Source organism: Buceros rhinoceros, unplaced genomic scaffold (genome assembly GCF_000710305.1).
Source record: "Buceros rhinoceros silvestris isolate BGI_N320 unplaced genomic scaffold, ASM71030v1 scaffold10377, whole genome shotgun sequence".
In the NCBI taxonomy this organism is placed as follows: domain Eukaryota; kingdom Metazoa; phylum Chordata; class Aves; order Bucerotiformes; family Bucerotidae; genus Buceros; species Buceros rhinoceros.
Window position 1 is genome coordinate 6734 of NW_010421576.1, and position 27343 is coordinate 34076.

Below are 27343 nucleotides of genomic sequence, written 5' to 3' on the forward strand. Positions count from 1 at the left end.
GGCTGCTGATGCAGTGCAACCATCGGCTGACGCAGCAGCAGGCACGTGAGAAGGCTCAGCAGATGTTTGCGGTCACCAAGGGCGTCCGGAGGTGGGTGCTGCCTGGGGAGGTGGAGGGTGAGCAGGGACAGGGATGGTGGCAGTGTCCCACAGACCTGGGCACGGTTACTCTCTCCTCCAGGTTTCGCCTCTCTGAAGAGGGGGAGTGGCTGGTGAAGGAGTTGAACGTGGCTGTGGACAGGGCGGAGGACGGATCGGTGTCAGCCCAGGATGTCCAGCGGCTCCAGAGAGAAGCCCTGAAAAGGTGAGACCTCTTCTGCTCTGCCCCTGCGTGGCTCTGGTGGCATCGGGGTGTGAGGCCAAGGGAGTTGCAGCCCTGTGGGCAGTAGGTAGAGAAGGGAGATGGGGCTGGATAGTCCCAGTCCTCCCTGCCTGCTGCCCCAGGGCTGAGTAGGTTTGATTTGGGGACTCTCGGTCTCTCCCAGTGAGCAGTTAGCAGCAGGAGGCTGCAGGGGCTTGTCCAGCTGCCCCAAACTGGGAGGGAGCATTTGAGGTGCTTGAACGGGGCTTGCAGCCTCCTCCCACGCTTCCAGCAAACTTCCCCTCTGCCCCTCCAGGTCCCGGAGGAAGAAGAAGTGGAACGTGGTGGAGCACCGTGTGTGGGCTGGAGGCACTGAGTCTGAGATGTTCAACAAGCTGGAGAGCATTGCCTTATCCCCCTCTCCGCAGACCCCGGTGCTGGGCTGTCACATCAGCAGGGCCCTGGAGCCCGCCGTGGCCAAGGGGGAGGTAAGAACACACCTCTGAGCTGCTGAGCTCAGCTTTGCTTGTCTTCTCCAAAATGGCCCTTCTTAGATGCTGGAGACCCCGTAGGCTCTTGGAGCCATGCAGGAAACCATTCCCTCTTTTCTTTACCCGCATGCCATCAAAAAACCCCGACCACCCTCAATTTAAGACTTCTCCCAGGAGCTCTCATGTATCAGGACCACGCCCTGGACCCCAGTGCTCTTTTAGCACCCGTCTGTGCTTCCTTTCTCCAGTTTCTGACGAGCAGAGTGAACTGGGTGGTGCAGAGCTCTGCTGTCGACTACCTGCACCTGATGCTGGTTGCCATGAGGTGGCTTTTCGAGGAGTTCGACATCAACGGGCGCTTCTGCATCAGCATTCACGACGAGGTGCGCTACCTCGTCCAGCAGCAAGACCGCTACCGGGCAGCCCTGGCCCTGCAGATCACCAACCTCCTCACAAGGTGAGGTGTCGTGGCTGTGGTGTCTCCTGGGGTCGAGCACCAGTGCCTCCAGGGTGGGACAGGGCGAGCTCAGGGGCTGGGGTGACAGCAAAAGCACTAGCTTTGCCCACAGCGAGCCGAGGCGCAGATTTCGTCTGTGCAGGGAAGCTGAAGCTGGCGGTGTCGGAGGTTACTGTTCCTTGATGCGTGACTTGGGCAGCTATAAATGGAGCTGGGCTTCGATTCCCAGGGAAAACGTGCTGGCAAGAGGGGGATATCGTCAGCTCTTGGCGCTTGCAGAGACGGGGCCCGTCCTTCCACTCTGCTGGGACACGAGCACATCGCCTCCTGCTGCAGAAGCACCTCGTCTTCCAGCTACCCTGTAATGGGGGTGCAGTGGCTGGATGGGTTTTTGTGGAGCTTTGGCCAACCAGAGCCAGGTGTGACAAGGCTAAGGGTGATGTGTGGCACCGTCCCACCCCGTCCCTTCTTCTTTCAGGTGCATGTTTGCCTACAAACTGGGCCTCCAGGACCTGCCACAGTCAGTGGCTTTCTTCAGTGCAGTGGATGTCGATCAGTGCTTAAGGAAAGAGGTGACCATGAACTGCACGACACCATCAAACCCAACCGGGATGGAGAAGAAGTACGGCATCCCTCAAGGTGAGCAGCACTGGTGCGAGCTAACCCCCTGCCATCTGCACAAACCACTCCTTCCTGACCCAGCCCCGGTCCCACAGGGCAGCTGCCACCCTGGTGCCAGTCCCTCTCTACGCCCCCTTTCCCTTCTCAATCTCTGAGTAGTTTGTGCCTGCTGCTTCCAAACATTTCTGATAGTGAAGAGCCGGGCCAGGCTCTGCTACCTCCCACCCTTTATGGTTTGTGCCCTTGGACAGGCCACCCGTCCCTCCATGCACTTTGAGCACAGCCTGAGGTTGAATTGTTCCCCCCCTGAAATGAGGTGCCTCAACAATCTGGTCTATTTTGCCCTTCCCAGCCCTCGGTGCTTTCTGTCCTTCCCCACTGCCCCTCAGCTTGGCACAGCTCTGTGCAGGAAACTGCCTCGGCATTGCTGTGGTCTCCCCCCTCAGTCCCAAGGCCCAGAGCTGTCACTGTCTGCACTCGATACACCCCTCCAGCTCTACAAGCCAGCATTTAACTCTTGGCTGGCAGCTGCTTTACACAGCTCCTCCTCAAGGAGAGGTTTCCCAGAGAAGAAGAGCCTGTGCTCAGGTTTATTCTCCCAGTTGCTGGACACATCAGACACTCGCCCTTTGGTAACTTTTATTTGGAGCCTTACAGGCAAAGGGTGCTTCTAGAAGCGGGATTTGCGTTCTGTGGGCAAAAAGGGAACATCTGTTCCCCCCGAGAACAAGGCAAATTAAACAAGAGCATTGCAACAGTGTCAGCAAAAACGTAACAGCAAAACGTGGCCTCACTGGAGGAAGCTGTTGCCTTCTGCTTCTCAGGAGCTGCCCACAGCAGCCTGCTGTGTTCCAAGGCAGAGCCGCTCGGGTTCCAGTTTCCCACCGGTGCTGGTTCCTCGTTCACACCTCCACACAAAACAGAAGGTTGCATAAATTCAGGGCTTTTGGTGCTACACGCTCTCAGCTAAAGCAAATCACGACTGTCGCTCGCTCTGTTCCAGAGTACACAGGGTGTGCTGCAGAACGCAGGAAACTGATTGTCCCGTTGTTTTCCAGGAGAAGCACTGGATATCTATCAGCTAATTGAAATAACCAAAGGTTCGCTGGAGAAGAAGTGATGACGCTAGAGTGCCAGAACGACAATTGTCCAGACTGCATGCCAGAGCCTGGCTGTCCTTTCAGGAGGAGATCTTTTGGCAGGGACTGATCCTGGTCATTCTGTTCCCTTTTTGCTGTAAGAAGGGATGTTCTTGGGGAAGAACATTTTGATAGCAGCGCATTCCAATAGCAGAGGCACTTCTGAGGGCAGCAGCCAGCTGTAAAACCTGACTCAGGGGCCACAGTCATTGCTTGCTCGCCCAGGGCATGAAGGAAGAAGTCGTAAGTATTTGGCAAGAGAAACAACGAACAATCATCTCCACACACGCCGTTCTCCAAGACCAAGGCGAGTCTGCCACAGGACAGGTGCCACAGAGGAGGCAGCAGCAGCAACCCCAGCTTTATTTTTTTCGCCGTCTCTTCTTTTTGGGTTCCTGGTTCTCGTCCGTCTGCTCTGCTGTGCTGCTCTGGAGAGGGGAGGGAGAGAGGAGCGGTACAGCGTGTGATTAGTCTAAGGCATGTTTGCCTAAAGCACGAAACCAGATGTGCAGAACAGGATTTAGCTCTTTGCTCCCTGACAAAATCACCTGAATACAGGACTCCTCTCACCACTGGGACTTTCCTGGTGGACCCCAACCCCCCCAGTCATGCTGGAACTTAGACCACAGGTTGTCGGTGGCACAGGACAGGAACTGGGTGTGTTGGGTTTTGGCTTGTGGAAACACTCAGGAAAATATGGACAGAAGCACCAATAAAAACCTGGACAATCAGCAAAGTAAGTTGCTTATTTTTTTCATCCAGCACAGGTCGTGCTCCCCTCACCAGCACTACCTCACAGGGATGGGTCTGAGGAGGATGGTGCCTTGCGCAGTGTGCCCTGCCAGCTGTTCATCTACAAACGTCAACCTGGATGCAAACCGCTTTGCATCATGCTGCACAGGTCTGATCCTGGCCAGGCAGCACGTCCTTGGAGGTCACATCACCAGACCTCTGCTTGCTGGGGCAAACCACGAGGCACTGAGAGCAGCCTCGCTTCACCAGGACCAGCCATACAGGTCTGATCCTGGCCAGGCAGCACGTCCTTGGAGGTCACATCACCAGACCTCTGCTTGCTGGGGCAAACCACGAGGCCCTGAGAGCAGCCTCGCTTCCCCAGGACCAGGCATACAGACAGCTGGTGCACAGCAGTAAAGGTCACTGCAGGCAGAGGGCTGGAGCGGAGGGGCCGTTAGCCCGACTGACTGTTCACTCCTTTGTATCAGCCGCACGAGGACTCGCCCAGGGAACACAGACCGTTCTGATCTCACACCCACCTGCTCACCAGTACAGCTGGCCTCAAAAGAGGGGGAAGCTGTTGGTAAAAGCAGCTAAATGCCTTCTGACCTGGTCGTTGTCTGGCTCGTTTTCCACATCCTCAGTGTTACGCTCCTGCAAGGCGCTGTCTAGCATGGACGCGTTGATGCGGAAGTCCCGGGAGGTGCTTAGCTTCATGTACTGCATCAGGTTCACCTGCAGCAACCGAGGTGAAACCGGGGGAGAGGACGTTATGCCACTAGCATCGTGGTTTGGTTTTCTGCCCTGCCTAGACCGTTGCATAGTGCTGAGGCTGTGTCCATCACAGTAATAACGCAGCGTTGAAGCAAAAGGTAGGAGAAAAAGCAGCTGCCCCAGTGCAATCTGGTGGCCCACTCATGTTTTCCTAACACCCAGTGATTAGCAGTTACTCATATTGTACCTCAGGATGGTACCTGTCTCTCCTGCTCGTAAAAGAGGCGCGGGAGAGGGGTGAGGAAAGCTGGTCTGTAAGTTTCTGCTCACCCAGAACCCATGGCAGTGCTGCCATTGGTGCCTGATGGTATCTGTGACAGCACGTCAGCTGCCTTGGGCAGGAGCTTGGGCAAGGGCTGGAAGAGGTGCAAGGCTCTTCCAGCTTCCTCAGTTGAGCATTAATAGAGCTTCAGAATGTGGAACAGCCACAGCCCCCTCCATGCCCCTGATCCCACTGAGCTCGGGTCACAGAAGAGCTCTCCTTTACGGTACCTTTGATTTCTTGGAGAGATGGATAAGGAACTTCTCATACTGCTCTATTGAAAAAATCAGGTTTGGGATGGGCTTGGTGTCCCGGAGCACCTTAGCCTGAAACACAGAGCAGAGGGTGATCAGCCAGATTTGGAAGTGAACAGTGACACGAAGGTGGCAATGCTCCAGGTTAGAACAGGGTCTTCAGTAGCCTTGCTCCGTACCAGTCCTGCCCCAGCGAGGCTTGCCAGTTTGATACTGGTTTTAAATTGACTTCCACAACGGTTCTGCAGGGAGGCTGTCCCGTGTGGGGGGTTGTACCCTGCCTGCAGTCCACAGCCCTGGTGTGCCTGACAGCCATCAGAGCAAAACATCCTCTGCTCCCACTCTGCAAAGGCTCCACAAGCGGTGCCTTCCAGGCAATGAGCGTGTGGCGGTTCCACCGTGTTTCTGCCCTGTTTGTTTACCACCACTGCTGTTTGTTCCCCGCGTGACACACAGCATTTCAGCCCATTTCCATACACTCGGGGAACAGCTTGGAAGATGATGCTTGTGGCTTTTAAACCCATAACATCACAGGAATGTCTGGGATGACTGAGGAGACACAGGAAATGCTGGCTGGGAGCCAAAGAAAGGATGTGAAAGAGCAGGAACCTGTCGCCTGCTCACTTGCTCTCAACCAAACCACACCGTCATTCACAACTGCCTTGCTCCACTGGAATCCATTACTTTATCTTTAAATGTACTCATAAAATTAAGAAACACTTTAAACAGCATGCAACATGGGGTCCAATAAATCAGCCCATGTTTGTAGTTTCATAGCTCACCCCAAATGATAAAATACCAGACAAGATATCAGACTATCCAGACAAGATATCAGACTATCCAGACAAGATATCAGACTATCCAGACTTGACCTCTGGTTCAGGTCTGTCGGCTTTTAGGCTGCACTTAGTGAAGGTGGCTTTTTTATGGTTGGGGGTTGTTTTTTTTTTCCAGACTTTTCTCTGAAGTAAAGGTAGAATAAATTTGATTTTCACTTAAAGGTGCAAATGACAATTTGTCATTGGTGATCTGTAAGAAGCCACGAGGTGATACAAGCCTTGAAGCGTGATCCCAAGTTCAAAGGCAGCCCATGTTCTAACAGAGAGTGAGTCAATCTTACCATGACTGTGGAGACTGCAGCAGCTTCATCCTCCTTCTTCTTCTTTTTCTTCTCTTCTGCGAAGCTCAAGCTCTCACTGTGAATGTTCTGAAGGAGGATGCCAAAAGATGTGGCATTAGAAGGTGAGCAGGGAAGAAAGGTCAGTCAGGTCTTTGCTCAGCTAACGGCACCACCAGCTAATGACAGCAAGGTAGTGGTGATACAAGAAGGATGGAATCGGGGGTGATCTCAAAAAAACAAGGAAGGAAAAAAACTCATTTCATAATTTATACACTCAGAAATATGTACGTGTGAGAAGTCCCAGGGAGCGGTAGGTCTGCACACCACTACTCCCTCCCCAGTACACCATGTCTGTTGTACAATTCCTCGCTCAAGCACCCAGTTACTCTCCAAACAGCTAAATCCCATCGTCGGCAGTGCAGCCTTTGGCACCCACGTTACTTTACGCTGTGATGACTGCGGTGTTGTTGACCTTTATTTGCCATTGTGGTTTACAGCAGTATTATTCTCATCCAAAAAAAAAAAAAAGACATGAACAGAGCAGGGAAAATAAAAGCTAAAAACCAGCTCCCCAAACACTCTTCCTTCCCTGCTCAAGCAGAAATCAACCTGCTTGGTCCCCATGGTGCTGAAATGTCTTACACTACTATTTGACATAGTAAAGCTTGAAATACAAGAAACTCATATCATGTCAAGAAGATTAATAATCCCCAAAGGTGCCCATGTACTGCAGCTGATACACCACTCGGCATCCGATAGACTGACTGCGATTTTGCCAGTTCATTTAGGCCTTACCTGTACATAAGTAATGAACGAGTAACACTGTGGGGTCAAATGGGAGCCCGAGAGCTTCACCTGCGAAGAAGCAGAGGGTGGTGTTACTTCCAGCTCAAGGCAATGAGCCGTTTCCTCCAGCAATTTGCTAACTCACCAGCTTTTCTAGCCTTCCTGGAATTGTATTCGAGGTGCTGCGGCACGCTTGGATATACTGCAAGGTAAAGAGAAGAGTTTCTTCTAGGTACACTACTCCAGGCAGGGCTCAAAGCAGCTCGTCTAACAGCACAGGGGGGAGGGCAGGATTTGCAAGAACTCTCCTCTCCAGTTGCTTGTTATATCCCAGCTGCCCTGTCTGCATTCCAGAGCTCTGAGGGAGCTAGCGGAATTCAGCACCCTGTCTCAACTAGCTCTGTGGCCCAGTTCCCCCAGATCCGATGCCTCAAGCCTTAGACAGGAATGAGTGGCAAGGGCAGGATGGCTGAGCTCTGTGAGAACACCACCAGCGTGGCAGGCAGCTGTGTCCAGAGCAACCTACAGCGTGCACTGGAAAGAGCTGCTCCAAGCCACGCACAGCCCACTCAGCTGGAGAGCAGCTTCCCTTTATCTCCACTGGTCCAACTGTCACTGCTGCAGAAAGGCCATGGCATGGAGGGCAAGAAAGCCAATGGAATAAGGACTCAACTCCTGCAGCTGGACAGCCCGGTCCTGAGCATGGCTGCTGCCAGGGGTCACTGCTTGCGGCAGCAGAGGGGAAAGAATTTTTAGCTCCCAGCCAGCCCACTGCCAGCAGAGCAGCACTCACATGTTTGATGAGGGAGGTGAGAATTGCATATGTCTTGCTGAGGCTTCTCAGCAGAGTGTCCACACAGCTCCCTGCAGGGAGGGCTGTCTGTACCAGCTCATGATACACTGTCAGTAGAGTTCCCAGCTGCAGAATTACACCTTTCTCCAGAGCCTGGGTTTGGTTTGGTGCCTGAGAAGAGTCTTCTAGAAGGAAGAGATGAATACCCGGTGAATGTGTGTCTAACGAATCCAATTATGCAGGTGTGAGGCCACTTCTGGGTCTGGTGCACAAAGCACCAGTGTGGACAGGGAAAACCTTCACTGGAGGGATTTTGTGACACCGCTTTCTATCTTACATTGTTCATGTTGAACCAGCTCAAGGAAGAGTTTACCCTGCCCTCAGATGATACTACCTCAAAATCCCAAAGTACCTTTTTTCTCTCTATCCTCATCTGGTTTTGTCAAAGGTCGAACAGTAAGAAGTGGACCACTCTCATTACCTGATGTGTCTGCTCCCAGACTGGTGAGTTTCTTGATAAGCCAATCCACTTCTTCAAGGATCTTATCTGCCTGACCCAGAACCAGCAGCTAAGATGGAAACACAAATAATAAAACAGGTTCTTGGAGGAGTTTGGCACAACAGGAATGTACAAGCCACGTGTAGCAGAGTAGCCCTGGACACTACAGGTTGTTCTGTACACACTGTTTTGACTCACACAGACAGTGGGGGCTGCAGTCTTGGCATTCACTATGGCAAAGTGGGACTGACTCTCCACTTCTACATCCTGTCAGAGAAGAGAAAACAAATTCTAGTGAGTAAATTCCAGGTGCTGTCACATAATTTGCACGAGAGATGCACTCAATTCTGCCCTGACAGCACAAAGTGATGAAGTTAGGCTGCTTCTGCGTCGTACCTGATCTATGTCTCCCAGGCAAGCGTGGATGTCTTGTGCGAGTTCCCGCAGCAGACTGACAGGACTCTTGTACAGAACATGCAGGCTGAAGAGCAGAGACAGCAAACCCTTGCAGCAAGTGATATCCTCTGTGGGAAAGGGAAAAGAAAACAAACACATTACCAGGTGCAGAGCTCCCCCAGCTATTTAGGCACATCAGACATCCAGCAAGGGAAAGTCTCAGATTCAGTATGGATGTAACACTCTGCCTTCCCAGAAACGATACGCGGTAGGTGAAAATCATGTCAAAACACCGCAGTTACAACAGCAGAGTTTACAACATTGGGCATCTCATATAATACAGCAAGGAGAAGTATGGCACACTGGAGCCCTGAGCTCCTAGAAAAATAATGACCAGAAGCAGTGAGGAAGCGCAATACAAACTGGCAAGAGTAATATCTTTCCAGAGTATAAATCTGGATTTGAGCAACAGATGTGCTAAACAGCAAAGAAGAAAAGTCAAGGAAGCAAGTGGCTTCTCTTTCTTCAGCCACACTAATGTTCATAGAGATGGAGTTTCTTCCCTAACGGTTGTGCTAATAACTGCAATGTCATGGCATTCTGCCACAGAATGGGACCTGAATGTCCCTGCGACAAGGGGTAAAAACAGGACAGACAACAGCAGAGTGTCTAAGGGTCTAACGTTAGACCTGACACATCGCATCTAAACATGCTCCTCAGAGCTTACTTACCGAGAGCGTTTTCTTTGCAGATTTTGACTGTCCAAGTCAGGAATTGAAGGAACTGCACAAGGGGAGAAAAGATACTTTGGGTTTGAAAGAGAATTCAAAGCACAAAAATAATACTACTAAAAAAATCCAAGACAGTGAATCAGATCAAAGAGAGATGAGCAGAGTCCCCTTCTGGCAGAACAGCATCCAGCCATGCTGTGAAGTTCCACAAGGGACAGCTAACCTACTGAGGAGTGAAAAGCTGAGATCCAGCACAGGGGACTGGCTATACAGTCCCTTGGACAGCGTGACAGCTCCATTTAATTTAAGGTACACAATGACTCCAGACTTCTGGCACGCTTTTAGTGCAGTCCCTAGCTTGTAAAATTGGGGCACTTTAGAAAATGCCTCCTTGCACGGGAGGAATTGGGCCCTTGGCCAGATTGGACTGGTCACAAATCTGCTGGCCTTTTCTGGCTGCATTCCCTTGTGGGAGCCACACCACAACCAGGCTCTGCTAGAAGTCCTTGCTCAGGTGAACAAGTTGTTCAGGCTCCCAGTGCCCAAAGGCACGATCAGAATGTGCAGGAGTAGAGTGGGAAGATGACTTGTTCTGAACTGTCCTTGCAAGCATGTGACAGGAGAATGCCTGACAATGGTACAACACCGTCCCTTTGACAAGATGTGGTCTGCAGCAGGCAGAACTTGCAAGTGTGTCAGAGCCCTCAGATGTCAACCCAACCTGGTAATCTTCCCACACCTATGGCTGTAACACCCATCCCTGCCACTCCACGAAGGCGGTGAAGTACCTGTTGAGAAGACGGATCCAGGAGTTTGGACAAAGTGGAGAGAACTGCGATGAGCGACTGCGTTTCCTTGGAGCTGAAGTCATCTTCAGCACTGCTGAACTGATTCACCAGAGACCTCTAATCATGGGAAGGAAAGACAGAGCCCCTGAGCTTGTGTGCTTGTTGCAGGGCCATTTTCAGAGGGAAACAACCAGAAGCTGTAGCAGATAAAGGAATCGGCAACAAAGGGAATGACAAAGAATATAAAAAGAGGACTCTCCTAAAGAACAAGTGCTGGTTTTTGTTACAAGTTCTTACATAGAGGCCAGCATATGATTCAGCGTGGCTTTTGCAATACTCAGTGAAGTTCACGCTGCTCTGAAGGACCCCATAGCTCTGTAAATACACGTGGTCTTCAACCCAGCTCTGCACAGCATCCTGAAGAAGTTTTCCTTGGGCATCAGAAACTTTTCTGAACTGACAGCAAATCAGAGTCGCAGGTGCTATCACATACTCAATCCTGTGGTCAAGCCACAGAGACCTAGTGGTATTTTCTGCCAGAATTACCAATGCTTTGGAACACTTGCAGCACACAGTGGTACTCACCTGAAACTGTCGGATCTGGAAGGCAGCTTTTTCCGTGACATTAATATCCGTTTCTTCTGCGTCACCATCAGTAATATCTGGCAGAGACAGAGAGTCACAGAAAAAAAGCTAAATGCCAACAGCAGAATACAGGATTTATTTCCAAAAGTGGGAAAGACTGTGACTGCTCACAGCTAGAGGAGGAATACAGACTGCAAAACCGTGGTGAGCGCAGAAATGTGTTATAGGCAAACTTTAAATAAACGGATGTTACATCAGAGCCCAACCATCCTCTGCTGACAGCCTGAGAGCTCTACAAAAGCAGGTAAAGATAGCTCTGGGACTTGCCTCTGGTGTGAAAATCAATGCTACTAAGCCCACCTTGTTTCTGAGAGACAAGGAGCAGACCGCTCTCCCCCTGGTTATGGATAAAGCGCACTGGGTCCTTGACTGCCCACACATGGGTGGAACATGAAGGCCAGAAACCAGAGCAGAATAGTACCACGGGCCTACCCAGGGCTTGTAGAAACTGGGGGATCCTGGCAGTGTACAGCTGCTGCACCGTGTTGAAGATCCGCAGCAAACCTTCCAAGCAGAGAAGTGAAATGCTCTTGCCCTTCTTCTTCCCTGACTCTTCAACAACAGTGGGGATTGAAGTGTACCTCCAGAGCAGAACCCTGTGGGATGGGAGATGAGTCAACGTCACACACTCCAGTAGAGCTGGCTGCACAGTGCAAGGAGTACAAGAGGGCGAATTACCGATTCTACTCTTAGGATTGTATTTTTAAGATAAATTGGAAGACCTTTTATAGGAAAGTGGAAGGAGAAGAGATCCATTTTTAAGAAGATTTTGTTTCAAAGTCAGCAAAACAGCTACTGCACTCTTTCTGCACAGCTAAATAATTTAATTCTGTCCGGGTGCCAAGGGACCTTCCAATCCCATCTCAAGTCCATCTTTACACACTCATTCCTTCCATTCTCCTTTCCTTCTGTCTCAGACTGCCCAAACACTGACCACCGGTGTCAAACCTGGCAGTGACAAAAAAAGCTCTTCTCTTGGCGGTTTGAATCTGTGAAGTGTCAGGTATCAATATAGGGCTCCATATAAACAAGATCAGAAAGGCAAAGCAGGCAAAGCAAAGTGAAAAGCTTTGAAGAAAGCAAAATTGTTTGGGCCAAACAAGATTTTTCTATTTGTAGGCAAACAACTTTTTCCTGCTCCCCTAAGCCCACTTCCTCCCTTTTTTGTTCCCTCTCCTTTCTTCTCATTAGTTCAGTTGCCTGCACAGATGATCTTATTCTCTTTCAATGTCCAATCATGCAAAACATGTAGCTTGCATGTAGTCCTAATGGCTGCAACAAAAGCAGCCTCTATTATTTGGGGCAAGACACAAAACAGGCATTATTCATGGCAGCGGTGATTTGCATTTTGTGCTCTCTGCTAACTAGGATCTGAAAGGACCCCATGCAGATATGACCTAGATCTCAAAAGACATTCACATGGTTGACATTCTTGGATTTCCAAAGGATTAGGTGCATTAAGGTCTTCAAGCATCTTGCAAAACTCCTAAACAAATGTTTTCTAAAGCTTGTGTCCCTCTTACATCTGTTTTATACTGCAGCTAGAAGTGAATTTTAACTTCATGGCATCCCAGAGGCCTCAAGAATCCAGCCTGTAACTATCCTACCTCCTCTGTGACAATGGGTGATGAACCAAAAGTCAGAAAGTGGCTGACAATGAGAGTTTGATGGTGTTGGTTCTTCCAGGCCAAGTTGTGTTATTAGAGCTGCATCACTCACTCTGGCACAGGAAATGGAGTGCCTCCACTTGATTTCTCAGGAGCAAAGAAAGGCAGTGATCTCAGCGCAGTAATAACTGTTTGAAACAGTTACAGATGGTGTTTTTCTTTCAAAACCCTACCTGAGAATCAAAAATCCTCACTGCTGCTTTTTAGGGCTGATGTCTTCACATGCCACAGTGACTCACCGTGTGATTTTGCAGAGGTTCTGAAACATCTTCTCAGGATTTTGTCCGTCTGGTCCATCAGTTTGTCCTGTCTCCTCCAGCTGCTGCACCTTCTGCAGAGCCACACTGACAGCATAGCGCAGGAACTCAGTGCTGGAGCGCAGAACCGCCAGGCTCTCCTCATGGCTTTGGGCATTGTCCCTGTGGAATGAAGAGCACTGTCAGAGAATTGAGGATGTACTGGAAAAGCACAGGAATGACCTACGAGATTCAAAATCTAAATATGCATTTGCAAATAAAACCATTAGCTGAATTCAGGGTGAAAAAGACCCTTCGTTTTGGTAGCTGTAGTGAAGGAGGAGGATAGAGTGGAGGATATAGTTCCACCAGCCTGTCCAATTACTCTAACACACATGGTCTGAACTGATGTCTGGCTCTGTTCCACAGAGGACTGGAGTTCAAACACTGGAGTTTGTTGTCTGGGGAATGGCCCAGGACTGGAAGAGCAGAGACCCTCCAAGGTCTTAAAAGTCATAAGCAAGGTCCGGGAAAGCTAGTTTGTCAATACCAGAAGGTGCCCAGCTCTGTTCTTGGACTGTGATGCTCTCCAGACGAGTGCTGTTCCCAACCATGCTTTGTGCAGAAATGAAAATGCCTGCACAGTGTATGCAGTGCACAAGAGAGCCAGCATGCAGACACCACGAAAGCAGCTGTGAATAAGCCTTAAAGCTACTCCGGACATTCAGCGTCCCACCTGAACAGAGCTGTGAGCAGAGCAGATACAAAACCCATGGACAGGAAACTCCGTGCAGTTTTATTGCCCAAGGTGGATTTGTTCTTTCCAGCTTTCTCCCTCAGGATTTCAGAGAGTTTGTTGTAACATGCAAACAGGCCTAGGACATCCTCGAACTTGTTCTTACTGCAATGAAGAAGTAGAAAGCATTAATGGAGAAAATCCACTCTTTCAGTTTCCCATTTGAGGCTTCAATTGCCAGATTACACAATGACACTTTCTAAAGGATAAAACCGTGACGTATGAAATCTCCCCACCTCCCTAACAGTGTATACCTCATCCATTCCTCCTTGACCTGCTCTCCTACAAAATGTCACATCCCATCTCCCACCACACACAGTGTTCAAAAAGAAGATGCTCCCAAGGTTCTGTGAAGGTCTGTGCCACAACTCACATTCAGACAGCCTCATTCTGATTCTGTGTTGGCACTGTTATCCTGGGCTGGCAATGTGGCTGCATGCTGAAGAGGTAGGCACAGCAGAGCACAGCTACTGCTGGAGGGGAAGGTTTGATGTTTTACCTGAAATTTCCTATGTGGAAATTGTATTCTATCAGGACCTCACAAATTCCCATCACCTGCATGGCGTAGATGTTATTCTTTACGCCGACACCAGAAGACAGAGAAAAATCTGCCGATTTATCCTAAGAGGTGAAGGAAATAAGTGAAAAAATCTTTTCAAAACCTGACAAGAACTCAGTGTCTTCTTTCACTGAGTCAAATTGAAAATCTGATTTACCAGTTCAAAGTCTTCCAGCTCGCTCTTGATCATTCGTCGTGTGACAGATTCTAGCATCTCTTCAAAGTTTTGCTCAAATCCCACGTCCTCCTCCTTATCGTCATCTTCAGCTCCTTGGCATAGATGCATGGTGCTCTTGTACCAGGCGAGACAGTGCTGGATACAGCAGAGCAGATGGGCCTGAAGGAAACAGCCACACAATCGCATTCAGCCTTCTAGCTGGAGGTCACTGGCAGACACAGGCCAGACTGTGGTAAGATGCAAACAGGCATGTTGTAGTTGGATGCAAAGAGCCACAGCTGCCTTTGGAGGTTCATGTGAGTCTAGGAATAGGCCTCATTCCCCGAATGAGGGGATCCGTAATCCTACACACAGCTATCCAGTTCCAGCTTCAGACAATGCTATCTGCCTGAGCTTGCCTGTGCAGGATGTAAAGATCGAACTCCCGCTGCCCCCTCAGCCCAGCTACCTCAGCTGCTGGAGGAGATGGAAAGGGAATTTCCAAAAGGGGTCTCACTCTAGCTGAAGTGTCTGCTCCCTTCCGGGGTGTGCTACTGCAGCACAGCACAGAAGCTCCCTTAGGTGAAAACAAAGTGATTCATTAGCATTTGTGCCCTCAGAAATCCAATGAATGTTGAGCTTTCATCTCCAAATTAAGCTGAATTAAGTTGGAGGGGAAAAAAACCAAACAGGCTGAGGTCAGTAGAGGATAACAGAACTACACTATTCCTAGAGCATTTTTCACACAGGTCCCCTAGACCCCTGTGCTAGCAGAGCTCTCACAGATAGCCTGAGACAGGGGTGAGGCGCCCAGCTCTGCTGTCATTCAAGAACTGCTCCCGGCTAGAGGAGGCTGAAGAAGCAAAAGGTATTTGGCTCATGTAGCAGCACAACTACAACGCTATGGAACAGATGAGCTTGCAGCTGTGCCCAGCCAGTATAGCTCTTACCAGTGGTTCTTGCAGAAAGATTTGATCTCCTTGAGCCATAATACATCCCTCAAGTTTCAGTGGAGGCAGGAGGTCTGGCTGGGGCAAGTAATATTGCTTTATCTGTCACAGAAAACAAGAAATAAAAATAACCAGTTACTTGGTAACTGAGCCTCTTAAGTTGTTTGAAAACAGAATACAATAATCTTTGTACTCCGTTCCATGGAGTGAAAACTGGCACGATAATAATGGCACTGTACGTGTACGTGAGCCACGTCATGTGCTCTATTAGGAATTACAATCCCCTCTTGAGTTGCTTATGGACCTCTCAGCCAGGACACGTCACTACCCTAAAACAAGTTTCTCTCACCACTTGCTTTTGTGTTGCCTCAACATGCGACATCACTTGCACTTCACCCGCCCTTTAAACAGTGAGAAGTAACTGCTTCTGCCACCTGTCACCCGTTCTGAATGTGTGGCCCTGCTGTGGCATCCAGTGCCCTGGCCTAAGGGCGCAAACACGTATGGAGGCTACACTTGGCACTAAAACAAATCCAGGAGAGACCAGGCTTGCACCAATTCGTGGCTGTTTGGCACACCACAGCAAGATGTGCTCCGAGTACTGAGACAGGATCAGAAGTGAATAAGGAAAGTTATATATATGTAATGATGCTATAAAATGTTATACATTTACACCAAGCTCCCATTAAGGGCCCTCTGCTACCCAAAAGCTGCCTTGGCTCTGTTCATGTTCCTTTCTCAGACCCTATGCTGTCACGGGAAAGCTGGAATTAGTCAGCATGAACTCTACAGATGATTAAAGGGAAGAAAATTACTTGTCTCAAAGAAAGCACAGCCTGTCCAATGGATTGAGGAAATGTGATTGTCTTGTTGCCATGAGCAACAGTGTTGGGGGATGAGATAATCCTCCCCGATCCTACATGGGCTTGGGTATTCTCCCGATGGGAGGACAGCAATAATAATTACTGTGTCAGCACACATCCGTGGAGAAGTACGGGAAGGTAACTGCTGCACACTGCTAAGGGACAAGGAGTGCACAAAACACTTCTCTGGGCTTACACTTCTCACAGCACCTCAGAACTGGAGGGTTGGAAAGGGCTCCAAGAGATCCTTTCTCTTCCACCCTGTGACGGGATAGGAACCAGTCTTCAGACTCAGCATAGCAGGGATTCAAACACCTCCTTTAGAGAAGTGCTGCAGCACTTCAAAACATGTTTCCAGTGTAAGGGAGAACTACTTTCCCCATGATTAACCTGAATTGGTTGCTATACTGGCTCCTAGAGTCTCTGCAGCCACCCTACGCAGCAGTACTTCACCTGGGACAGGAGCGTTTCCATTATAGAACTGGCCAGCTGGGAGTTCCTGCGAAGGACGTCATAAAACCCCTGAAGACAGGAAGGAAGGACAAGTTGGCTTACACAACAAAGAAAATGAACCACAGGCCTAAGAAATTGGCATGATAAGACCGCAATGACCCTTCGGCACCGCAAGGAACCATGAGGAAGTAACAAAGTGCTCAGTGTAAAACCCCATACCTGGCAGAGCAAAGGCACCACAGAAAGAAGGTATGAATCAGAAAGCATAAGAATTTCCTCACAGGGGCCCTCTCACAAGCTGTATCTCCCTAGCAGCGGTGGCATCGAGCCCAGAGTGACTTTCACTGCTATTTAACACTAGCACTAGATCCAACTTCAAACTGTGAAATCCTGCTTCAAAGGCAAAACAAGCCAGTGGGGAAACTGTAGGAGGCAAAAAAAATCCTTCAGCCTGAGAAATCTCAGTGGATGGATAAAGCAAGCACAAGTCTTACAGCAAAGCAATGAACACACCCAACACTTGCAGCTCACCAAAGGTCAGTCCAACCAAGTCAAGAAGGAAACAAAATCTCTCTGACCTGAGCATTATTTTTTTCTCCAGGTCGTACCTCACAGTTAGCCCAGGAGCAAGATATGCACCCGAAAAGCGGCCATTTATCACAAGACATCTAAGGGACAGATAAGCCTTTATAGAAAGTTGCAGAAGGAAGAGGAGAAAAGGTGGATCCCTGATGCAGTCGCTAAGGAAGTTTCCCCACTCGTCAGAGAGCGGAACCCATTATTAACTCGCAGCAACTCTGCATCTATCCAAAGCCTGTTAGAACACTCCTCCTCACCGGGTGTCAAACACGCTTCCTACTTTCTAGGCCATGCCACAGGAAGAGAGATTTTGACACATTTTTGCTCTGAAGCAATGCACGAGATGAAGAAGACACATCAATGTGTCTTTGGGCTTATAATAGTCCAAAATAAAAAGAAGCAGAAGGATTGAATAAAAAAAAAAGTAGTCCTTGGTACATGTGTCCCATGAAGAACATAACTGAGATGATGGGTTGTTTTCCACAATAATGTGATCATTATTTACCTGGGGCTGCAGTAGAACCAGACTACAGAAGAGCCAGTGGCTGTTTAAAAGGAGATTGAAGAAACCGTGTTTACCTCATATAACATGAGTCGAACATCCGCTTGCTGGCTCAGACATCGCCTCAGGCTGCCCAGGATTTCAAGGCAGAAGGCCTCATTAGCTGCAGAATTATAGCAGGCATGAACATCTGCCTGGACCTGAGAGGGAATATTAGTCACGTTATACTGGTTACAGTTCTCAAACAGCACAACGCAGAAGCAAGGTGATAAGGGGCCTGGCCCCTAAACAATCACCAACAGTCCTCAGTGTGCTGCCAGGCTCTTTATCATCATCACGGAGCAGTGTGAACACTCCCCAGAATACTGGTGCTGTAAGAGAGAACGACTCTGAAAAGCAGCGTTCCTAGGCCTGCTTCTCGTTGCACACTGCATTTCCCAAAGCTTTCCTTTCAGGTCTAATCCCTCCTGAAGTTCTGTTTTCATTTTGGAGAAACAGTCCACTCTTGAGTTTTTTCATGCAGCGCGTATTAGACACGAGACTGTCTCACATGTCCACACCAGGGACTGCAGAACAGTGCTTACCTGAGTGGCACCAATGGCCTGGCTGCACTGGGAAGAGGACAAGCTGCCCAGGACCTTAAAATTCCGTAACAGAAGCAAAAAGCCAGCAACTGCAGCTTTACGAGCATCGAGCTGCCTGTGAGTCAGGGGGAGACAAGAGAAGCGTAAGAAAAAATGGAAGCAAGAAGCTCAGAATTCAAGATCAGCTCGGCAGTGAAAAAGGGTCCACAAATATAGAGTGACTGGGCCCAGTGGAACTGTATTCCCCAAGAGGGCAGCACAGTCCCAAGTAAAGAGCTTGGCAGCTGGTTGGGAATTCCCTTGCTCTGCATTTTCACAACATGCAATTTCTTTTCCCTCCTTGCAATGCTCACACTGGGGGAGAGCCCCAGGCCCAGACCCAGGCATTACCTGTCCCCTGAAAACTGCAAGACTCTCACAGAGCTCAGAGTCAGAAAATTCCTCACGAAAAGCTGGCGTTTTACTTTGCTCACCGAAACCCCAGGTCCTTCCCAGGATCAAGTCCCTTGCCTTGAATAATAATACCAAATGATGTATTCTGTGTTCATAACCGGCAGCCACTGCCCAACAAAACCCAGCCTGTGATCACAGCATTGTGAAGACAGCAGGATGGTTTGCTCAAAGCATTACCAAGACAACAAGCCTGCTTCTCTATCCCTGTGTAAGGGATCAGAGGGAAGGGGCAGCTCAGTGTTCTGATCAGTGGTTCCTTCTAGGCCCCCCCTAGCAGCTGAATGTACTCAGCTGTGTAGACATGTGTTGGAATGGGTTTTAATTTTGCCTGCTTAGTTGGAGTTCCCAACAGCTCTCTGCATTTCCAAAGCCCACTCAGCTGGGGGTTGGGATCTGTGTCTCAGTTCGGTAGAGCTGTGACTCTATTACACTCCTAGGCCAAAGGGGCAGGAGATGTCACCATCTAGTCACGGGTAGAACAGAGTAAGAAGACACTTAGCCAAAACAAACAAACAAAACTTCTGCTCCAAAACTGTAACTGAGTTGTAGAAATCTTTTCGAAGAATCCCATTCCCAGCTTACCTGGAAAAAATAGCTTTCTGGAGAACAAGTATCAGGGAGTCCCTCACTGACATGCTGACTTTGAGCAGTGGCTGGAAAGGAAGATATACTTTGGAGAGAAAAGCAGGAAGGCATGCCAAGCCCTTGGGGCGTATGAGCTCATCTTCCTCGGACCCATCTGTCCCTGCGTTTCCAATACTGTCCTCAGTACAGCAGGAGAACCAAAACATTCTAAAACCATACAAAATTAAACTCGGAGAGCTGTAGCAGTGAGACACCTTAGCGGGTTAGTGAGGACACAGAGCGAGGGTTTGGGAAAAAAACGGTTACCCCAGATCGGACGAACCGGGTAGAAGTTTAATGCCAGGGCAATATGTCAGCCCAGGCAAAGAGAAATACCGACACGAGGCTTGGAAGGAGAAAAAATCAACATGACAGCTACAGCTGTTCAGCTAAGCTCTGTATACTTAGTTTTCTAGAGTGAGCAGCATCTGGGCATCTTCCAGATGAAGGGTCAGCACAGAGCAGTGTCGGTACCACGCCACACCGCACCATATGCTTTTTGCTAGAGGGCACATGCAAATCCATGCTTGAAGAACAGTTCCATGCTACAGCGAACAACCTACAGCAGAGTATGAGGGTTTATTTTATGAGGAGGGTTATTAGATCATGCATATAATTGTGGCCTAGAGGTGTCACTAGAACTAAACTAGCAAGGACATTCATGGAGAAATGCAAAGCTTTACCTGTACTGCCCGGAGCAGCCCTTGCACTGTGTCGATGGGCAGAAAGGACAGATTGTCAAAGATCTCTGTGACTTTGGAGGATGAAGTCTGAAGAACAAGAGGGGCAGACGCAACAATATTGGACAGCAAGTCTGAAAAATAAAAGGACAAAAGGAGCAGCTGCTGCCAAAGGGCCAGAAAATTCTGAGCAAGACGCAGAACTAACAACTACAGTAGTCGAAGCCCTTCCATTACACGGAGAGGTTGTGATAGGATGAGCATCAAAAATCTGGGCATTGCTGCAGGCACAGAGCTCCCAACCTGGCTGAAGGGCCTCACCCCACCAGAGGGCACTGAGGTATAAGGAAGAAGCTGTTGCAGAGGCATCTCGGCAGCCCCTGTGACCCAAGCACCTGCTCAAGGAAGGAGGAAGGCAAGGCAAGGCTAGGAACATCTAACAAGTCACTGACTAACTTTCTGTGCGTCAGCTGTTCCATAGCAACTGCCTGCAAACGTGTTTTTCACCTACAATAAATACAAGGTAATCTGATGCAGCTGACACCTCAGTAAGAGGGGAAGGAACAACCGATTTTCTTTCTTCAGGTCACTGCAGCAGGAACTTCACAAAGCCCACTGTATCCTGGGTTGTATTCCCAGCAGTGTGGCCAGCAGGTCAAGGGAGGGGATCCTGCTCCTCTGCTCCACTCTGATGAGACCCCACCTGCAGTGCTGTGTCCAGCCCTGGGGTCCTCAGCACAGGAGAGACATGGACCTGTTGGAGCTGGGCCAGAGCAGGCCACAAAAGTGATCAAAGGGCTGGAACCCCTCTACTCTGAGGGCAGGCTGAGAGTTGGGGTTGTTCAGCCTGGAGAAGAGAAGGCTCTGAAGAGACCTTACTGCAGCCTTTCAGTACTTAAAGGGGCCTGTAAGAAAGATGGAGACAGACTTTTCAGCAGGGCCTGTTACAACAGAACAAGGACTGATGGGTTTAAGCTAAAAGAGGGAGATTCAAACTAGGTATAAGGAAGAAATGTTTTCCAGTGAGGGTGGTGAGACACTGGCCCAGGTTGCCCAGAGAGGTGGCAGATGCCCCATCCCTGGGAACATTCCAGGTCAGGTTGGACAGTGCTCTGGGCAACCTGATCTAGTTGAAGATGTCCCTGCTCACTGCAGGGGGGTTGGACTCGATGAACTTTGAAGGTCCCTGCCATCCCAAAGCATTCTATGATTCTATAACTTGTTCTGAGAATGTTCATACATTCTGAATGACCACAGAGCAGGACACATTTCTTCCTCTTTCCTGTTACCTGTGAAGTGGCTGACAGGAGATGCTGCTTTTGTGAGGACTCTGTTCAGGACCTGCTCAAGAATATCACTTCTGATGGGCTCATGGACCTAAAATGAGAAAGAATAATAAATAAAAATCAAAACGTATATAAATTTAAGATATTCCTGTACCTCACAGCACAGGCATTGTGCAGTACAAAGCAAATCCAGCTCTGACAGATAAGCTGGGACTGGTTGCCAGAAGATCCCTTTCAGCTAAATTCACACAGATCAATTCAGATTTCATCCCTGGCCAGTCAGAACCAGCATGTCACAGAGGCACACACAGTACGCTTGGAATGCAATAGGTCAAAGCATCTGTGGGAAGCAAATTTACGACTTCAGTGAAGATGCTGGTTTCACTCCCACCTCGACAGATTCTCTGTGTACCTCTGAACTTCTGTACCTTCTTAGCAGTTTCGTGGAAACTAACAGGGATTGCACAAGTATCATGGTAGCTGGAACAGATTAGGATCAGGTCTTTCTGAGGATGGCCTCTTGCAGCTGGACAGGAGCAAAGGGAAGACTGAACCTAGTGCTGTTTGTACCAACACCCATGATGGATACAGCAGGCAAGGTTTCGATACAATTTACCTTAAACGCTTCCAGCAGGATGCTCGCTCCCAGCCTGCAGGCCTGCTGGGCTGGCATTTTTGAAAGGCCATAACTGGTATCAGCAGCTTTTCCTCCAAAGAGCTTTTTTGGTTCATACGATTCCATTAGGCTGAAGCCAAGATCCACCAGGCCCTGAGTAACGTGGTCCCAGCCAAATGCACTGAGGAAAATGTTAAACAGACCAGGAAAGAAACAACTGAGTCACAGAAAAGGTTTAAATGAGAGCAGTTCCAAAAGTAAAATCTTCTGCAGTTATTCCAGGGTCTAAACCAGCAGTGAGAGATGCTTGATCACCCCAGGGAAGATGACATCCCTCACAGCCCCAGGCCTGTCTTTAGGCCGAGGGACAGGTGCTCAGCACAACCCAACTTGCATTCCTTGTTCTCCAAGTACCAGACTTCCTTTCCAGCCCAAAGGTTTCCTCGCTATGGGGAACGATGTGCTCTCAGGTCTGATCTGAACAAGACAGTAGGCTACACCAATATAAAACTGGAATAAAAACTTTGGATTTTGACACTGTTCCTTGCTGGCACCTGGTCAGCAGGATGTAGCACCCCAGAGCATTCTGGGGAGGCTGAAACTCTTCCCCTGCAGCAAGTTCTGCAGGAAGTGGCAAGAACTCACCTATTTTTCACCACTTCCAGCATTACAGCGGTTACATCATATTGTTGAGGGAACAAATCCTGCAAAAACTTGGAGGCTTGAAGGAACTGCAAGTCCTTGCAGCTTCTTGTGATTGATGTTTTCAAGAAATCAAATATCTGGAATATAAAATCACTGAGTGTGAGGAAATGATCTTTTAAACGGGACCTGTATAGTCTTGGCTATGTTCCAGTAAGAGCATCAGCCAGAACACAAGTTTCAGTACAGCCTGCCAAGAACCTTAATTCACTTCTTTCTCAGGACAAATACACCAACCTCATTAAGAGCCTCAGAGAGGGTGACTTACTGCCAGATGCTCTTCAGGTGGCCACCACAGAGCCAAAACATTAGAAAAAGACGACATTGCTTTTCTTCTCATGCTGCAATACCAACCCACAGGAATCACAACTCTGGAAAATTCTGATATTGCTCTGGGGTCTTTGTAAACTACAGCGTGTCAATGATCTAACTGCCTCCCCACAAGCATCCTGAAGCCATTTGAAGCCTAATTCTGATGGGACTATGACCTAACCATGCTTCCTTTCATTTACAAGGAGTATGGTGCACATCCCTGTGGAAATTCTCCACGAGCTTATTGCCCACATACCTGCTCTTGCAGTCTGTGTTTTACCGCAACCGACAGCAAGAGAGCCACACTGAAGGGACACAGGGCTCTGCCCGGGTCCTTCTGCTGCTCAGTCTAGAAAATGGCAAACAACAGTCAGAAAGCTGGTTATCTTCAGCTGCAGCATTCTACAGATTCAGGGAAGCTATCAAACACGTCTCTTCAAACATATCACAGCACTTGTTAAAGTGAACACAACTGCAACCATAATATTAAATCCCTTCTACCGACAACCGATTCAGTTTCAAAAATGCTGCTTCAACATCTTCAAGAACAGTGTCTGCTCCATCTTTGTCGTACCTTTAGGTGTCTGATTAGCTCCTCGCCTAGGTCCAGATCCAGGTTGATGACAGAAACAATATGGAGAATAACGGTGCCTTCCACGTGGCGGAGCTGGTCTAGGGGCATTGTGGCTACCTCGAGGTCCACTGATCTGTAAGTTTCATCAGAAAGAAACAAGCCATCCAAAGCTGTAAATCATTTCTATGTATCAAGGAGGACCTACTTGAGAAGGTTTAACAATTCAGGTTCAAGAAGCCCTGGGCAGGACGAGGTAGTGAAGAAAGGGGATGACAGAGGAAGAACTTACTGTGGAGCCCTCCGTTCTTCCTTTTGTCTCTCATCCAGCTGATTGAAAAAACTGATGATTCCTTCTAAAACAGTCTTCTTACTGCCCTGCAAGGCAGGACGTCACATCAAGCCACTGTGGGGCCCCCAGCATCCCAGAGAACTACACTCTGTTCCCACACCAGTTACAAATGTCACAGTATCCTTCATTTCCCTTCGTAAATCGCTGAGGTGGGGAAGGCTCATTTCCAGATGAAGCAACTCTGGTTTCATTTGTGTATTTCTTTTGACTGTACCTACTGAAGAGTTGGAAAAGCTGAAGCTCTCACATGTCCTGGTTTTTTTAGAAGTTATTATTAAGTAGGGAGGATCCTTTGTGCTGTAATCAACTGGGAAAGCTTTCAAACTCCTAACCTTAAAACTAACAACACATTTTGACCAGTGGACCCAAATGACCTCCTACCACACACGTCATTTGTCTCTGACTGGATCGTTTTGGCATTGACTCAGTCACAAATGAAGAAAGCAAAAGAGCCAGATCACCCTGCCAAAGAGCAGAGAAGTCACTGGTAGCTTCTGCTTGCAGGAAGGGCACAAGACGTGAGATATTTCCAGTACAAGTCAGGCTACAACCCGGAAGACAGTCGTACTGTGAGCAGAGAGTGAGCAAAACCACACTTGGGAACACTGAACACCCAGTCCCCTCTGCTGTCTGCTAGGTTTGTGCTCATCCCTTATTTTCCCACAAGGAAGATCTAGATTGTATCTTTCTCTGAGCAGTCAGCTTCCCCAGGCTTGAGGGAGTTAGAGAACAAAAACCATACTGATGTCCGGCTATGTCATGCTCCCCACAGCACAGTCTGGGAACGATCGGAATCCTCACCGCAACCCAGCCTATAGCTCAATCAGTACCTATTGTTTTCTCATGCTATACACCTAGGAGGAGGCCAGCTCCCGTGAGCTTTTACCTTTGCAGAAAGCAGCAACAGCTGATAGACCAGAGGGGGAATTTCCTGCAGGTCTAATTTGGAGAACATCCTAAGGACTTTTTCCACCACAAACTGCAGCTCCTCTCCTGATAGTGGAATATCCCTGTTGAATCAAAGATGCAGCCTTATCATTTTCACTGATCTCCTTGGAATCCCACAGCAGGTTCAGCTCATAACTAGACAAAGGGTCCCAACGTAACGACAGCAGCAAGTATTCCCAAAGTCCTCACCAGAAGCACCTGCCACAGATCCCTTACCACTGTCCCAGGATATTCTTCGACCTTTGGAGCTGCGATCTCTTCCACATTACGCTTGTTCGTTCACGTATTGTGAATTTGCCAAGGCTCACTCACACAGGGAATAAAAACCATGACGCCATGCCCAGTCTTTGGGGCACGCCTGCCCAGCTGTGGTTTGTATCCAGATGGATCTGCTCTGGATGTTCATCGACCAATCATCCACGGGGCAGTGCCTGGTACAGTCAGACCTTCTATTTGTACTTGTCTCAAACTACACGTGAAATAGGGCACGGACGCAACCTCGCCATGAGAAAGTGTTGGTGTTGAAGGGAAAAAGAATTACCTGAACATGTTGACAAGATGTATTACACTCCGAGGATCCCACCTGGGAAAATGAAAATATGTCATGTCAGAAAACGTAGAGCAAGTAGAATTATCACTTAGCCCTCCCTCCTCGTACACAATTATTCAGTATCACCACTTCCCTGTTAGGTTCTAATATTAAGATTAGAAGCCAGATTTCCACCAGAAATCACCACCGTCACCCCAGCCACACAGACTCGTAATGGTTCTGAACTGCGCCAGCCCCCCAGTAACAAATACCAAGAAAGGAATAAAAACAAGCACTTCCTGAGACCAGTTCATGCAACTATGACAAGATCTGGGAATACGGTGTTCTCTTGCCCTCCCAGCCAGAGAAGACACTGTCAGAGAGGGCACAGATTCAAAGATGACACAGGACACAGATGGTGACATCCAGCTCATCATGATGTCTTTTTCAAAGCACAACATGAAGCACGCTGTTTTCCACTGAACTAAGAGCTAGCAGAGATGTACGCACTTGCTGGAGCAGAGGGTATTTATCAGCTGTTTCTTAAACTCTTCCCCATTCAGTTCACCTGAAAAAGCAAAAGACTTTTAGGAGCTGATTCCAGAGGAAGGGAGCACAGGCTGGGGAGAAGGAACTGAGAGGGGTTACCTTTCCCATAAGCTAGGCTCTCCTTTGAACCGGCCAGTGCAGTGAGAACGGTGGAAAACAACTCCAAGGATTTCCCGTTAGACAGGCTGCCGCCTTTAATAACATCAACAAACAGGCTGGCGAGCTCAGCCAACGCGTGGCCTGGCAGCTGGCGAGCCTGGGAGGAGATACAACGCGAAAGAGCCTGAGGCAGTGCACAGAATTCCACAATGCCCATCCAAACCACCCTCCAAACCCAGCAAAGGACAACATTTCTGACAGCGAAATGTTCCCCTAGAAGGGGAATTCAGCCCAGAGATCTCTCTTTTGTACTGTCCTTTATAAGACAGAGCAGCAAATGAAGCTGATGTAATTATAGGTTTGGAGCTTCGAGTCCAATCTAAATATCCAAAGCTAATCTCATTTACACATACAGTAAATTCCAACACCAGCTTAGTTCTGGGCGGGTCATTCTCCTCAGTGGTCCAGTGAAGTATCTCACTCTATAGACAAAACGATACCCAGCAGAGCCCAGGAAAGCCAGCCCAAAGCAGCCTCTACCTCCAGCATCAGCACTCCTATGATTTCAGACACCTTGCCCAAATGCAGGTCCCCAGACTCCACTAGCGGGATGCAGTGCTTGTAAACCTGAAGCCTGCGGAGAACACCGCTTTGCTGGGAACAGGGGGAGCCTTATAATGAGAAAACAAAGACAACAAAGAACGGGAAAAGAAGTTACGCAGTAACAACACGCTGCTAAACAACAGAAAATTGGCAGGGTTAAGATGTCACCTGACTGCAACTCCCTCTTTTATCTATCTGACAAAACAGATAAAGAGTCAGAGCACAGGAAATGAGAATCTCTTGGGTGAAATCGCTGAAGCGCTCAACCCTGTATCACACACTGTGGTTCACTCAACCTGTTGTCAGAGACCAGCAAGTGTCATGATGTTGAGAAGAATCAGCTTGGCAATTAAGTCCCAGCTGGCCAGCTAAGGCATCCCCAAAGCAAAGCCCACTTACAACGGGTTCATTGAACATATATTAGCCCAGTTTCCTATTTCCCCAGATCTCCTTTTGGATGTCCTGTTTCCCCGTGACAGCCCTGACGAGTCGGTTTTTCCCACATGTGACACTTCCTTGTGCTGCTGACCACTTTCATCACCCGGCCGGGCTGTAAGCCACCGGCTCCTCGGCAATCAGCGGGGCTGGGGCCACAGCCCCTCTCCCCAACCACTCCCCAAAGCGCAGCTCAGCTGTCACCCACCTTGGAAGATCCCTCTCAGCAAAGCTGCCGTCTCCCTGCCCTTCCGGGCCTGCATCCCTCTCAGCAAAGCTCCCGTCTCCCTGCCCTTCCGGGCCTGCCTGGTCACCATATCGCCCAGCTGCAACGAGAAGCAGACGCTGTGAGCGGCCCTTCACCCAGACCCGGTGCCCGCACACAGGGCCCAGCCCGCCGGACGCCCGCGCACCTCGTCCTCCCCCAGGCTCTGCAAGGCCTCCTG

At 49.1% G+C, this 27343-nt stretch overlaps 2 protein-coding genes across 2 annotated transcripts in view; one reads left to right on the forward strand and one right to left on the reverse strand.

The window, feature by feature from the left end:
* The window catches only part of POLG (polymerase (DNA directed), gamma), a gene marked incomplete at its 5' end in the record, with an annotated part of 9719 nt that extends 6729 nt beyond the window's left edge, over positions 1–2990 (forward strand). The window contains 6 exons of the mRNA XM_010139719.1: positions 17–91; positions 182–304; positions 618–789; positions 1041–1249; positions 1728–1888; positions 2929–2990. Coding sequence (XP_010138021.1) covers positions 17–91; positions 182–304; positions 618–789; positions 1041–1249; positions 1728–1888; positions 2929–2990 — 802 coding nt within the window. The remainder of the gene's footprint in view (positions 1–16; positions 92–181; positions 305–617; positions 790–1040; positions 1250–1727; positions 1889–2928) is intronic.
* Positions 2991–3371: 381 nt separating this feature from the next.
* On the reverse strand, positions 3372–27340 carry FANCI (Fanconi anemia, complementation group I; the record flags this gene model as incomplete). The annotated part of the gene is made up of 38 exons (XM_010139720.1): positions 3372–3437; positions 4354–4479; positions 5011–5106; positions 6155–6241; positions 6950–7009; positions 7086–7142; positions 7734–7918; positions 8215–8302; positions 8431–8499; positions 8629–8756; positions 9360–9411; positions 10148–10264; positions 10733–10809; positions 11225–11388; positions 12699–12878; positions 13432–13596; positions 13991–14112; positions 14208–14387; positions 15158–15259; positions 16474–16542; positions 17632–17754; positions 18139–18253; positions 19174–19244; positions 19899–20029; positions 21185–21272; positions 21798–21978; positions 22443–22579; positions 23068–23160; positions 23386–23518; positions 23675–23760; positions 24621–24744; positions 25224–25265; positions 25722–25779; positions 25860–26016; positions 26400–26530; positions 27106–27154; positions 27200–27223; positions 27311–27340. Coding segments are annotated over 38 exons (3963 nt in total), but the record flags the coding sequence as incomplete, so codon positions are not given.
* Between the last annotated feature and the right edge of the window lie 3 nt (positions 27341–27343).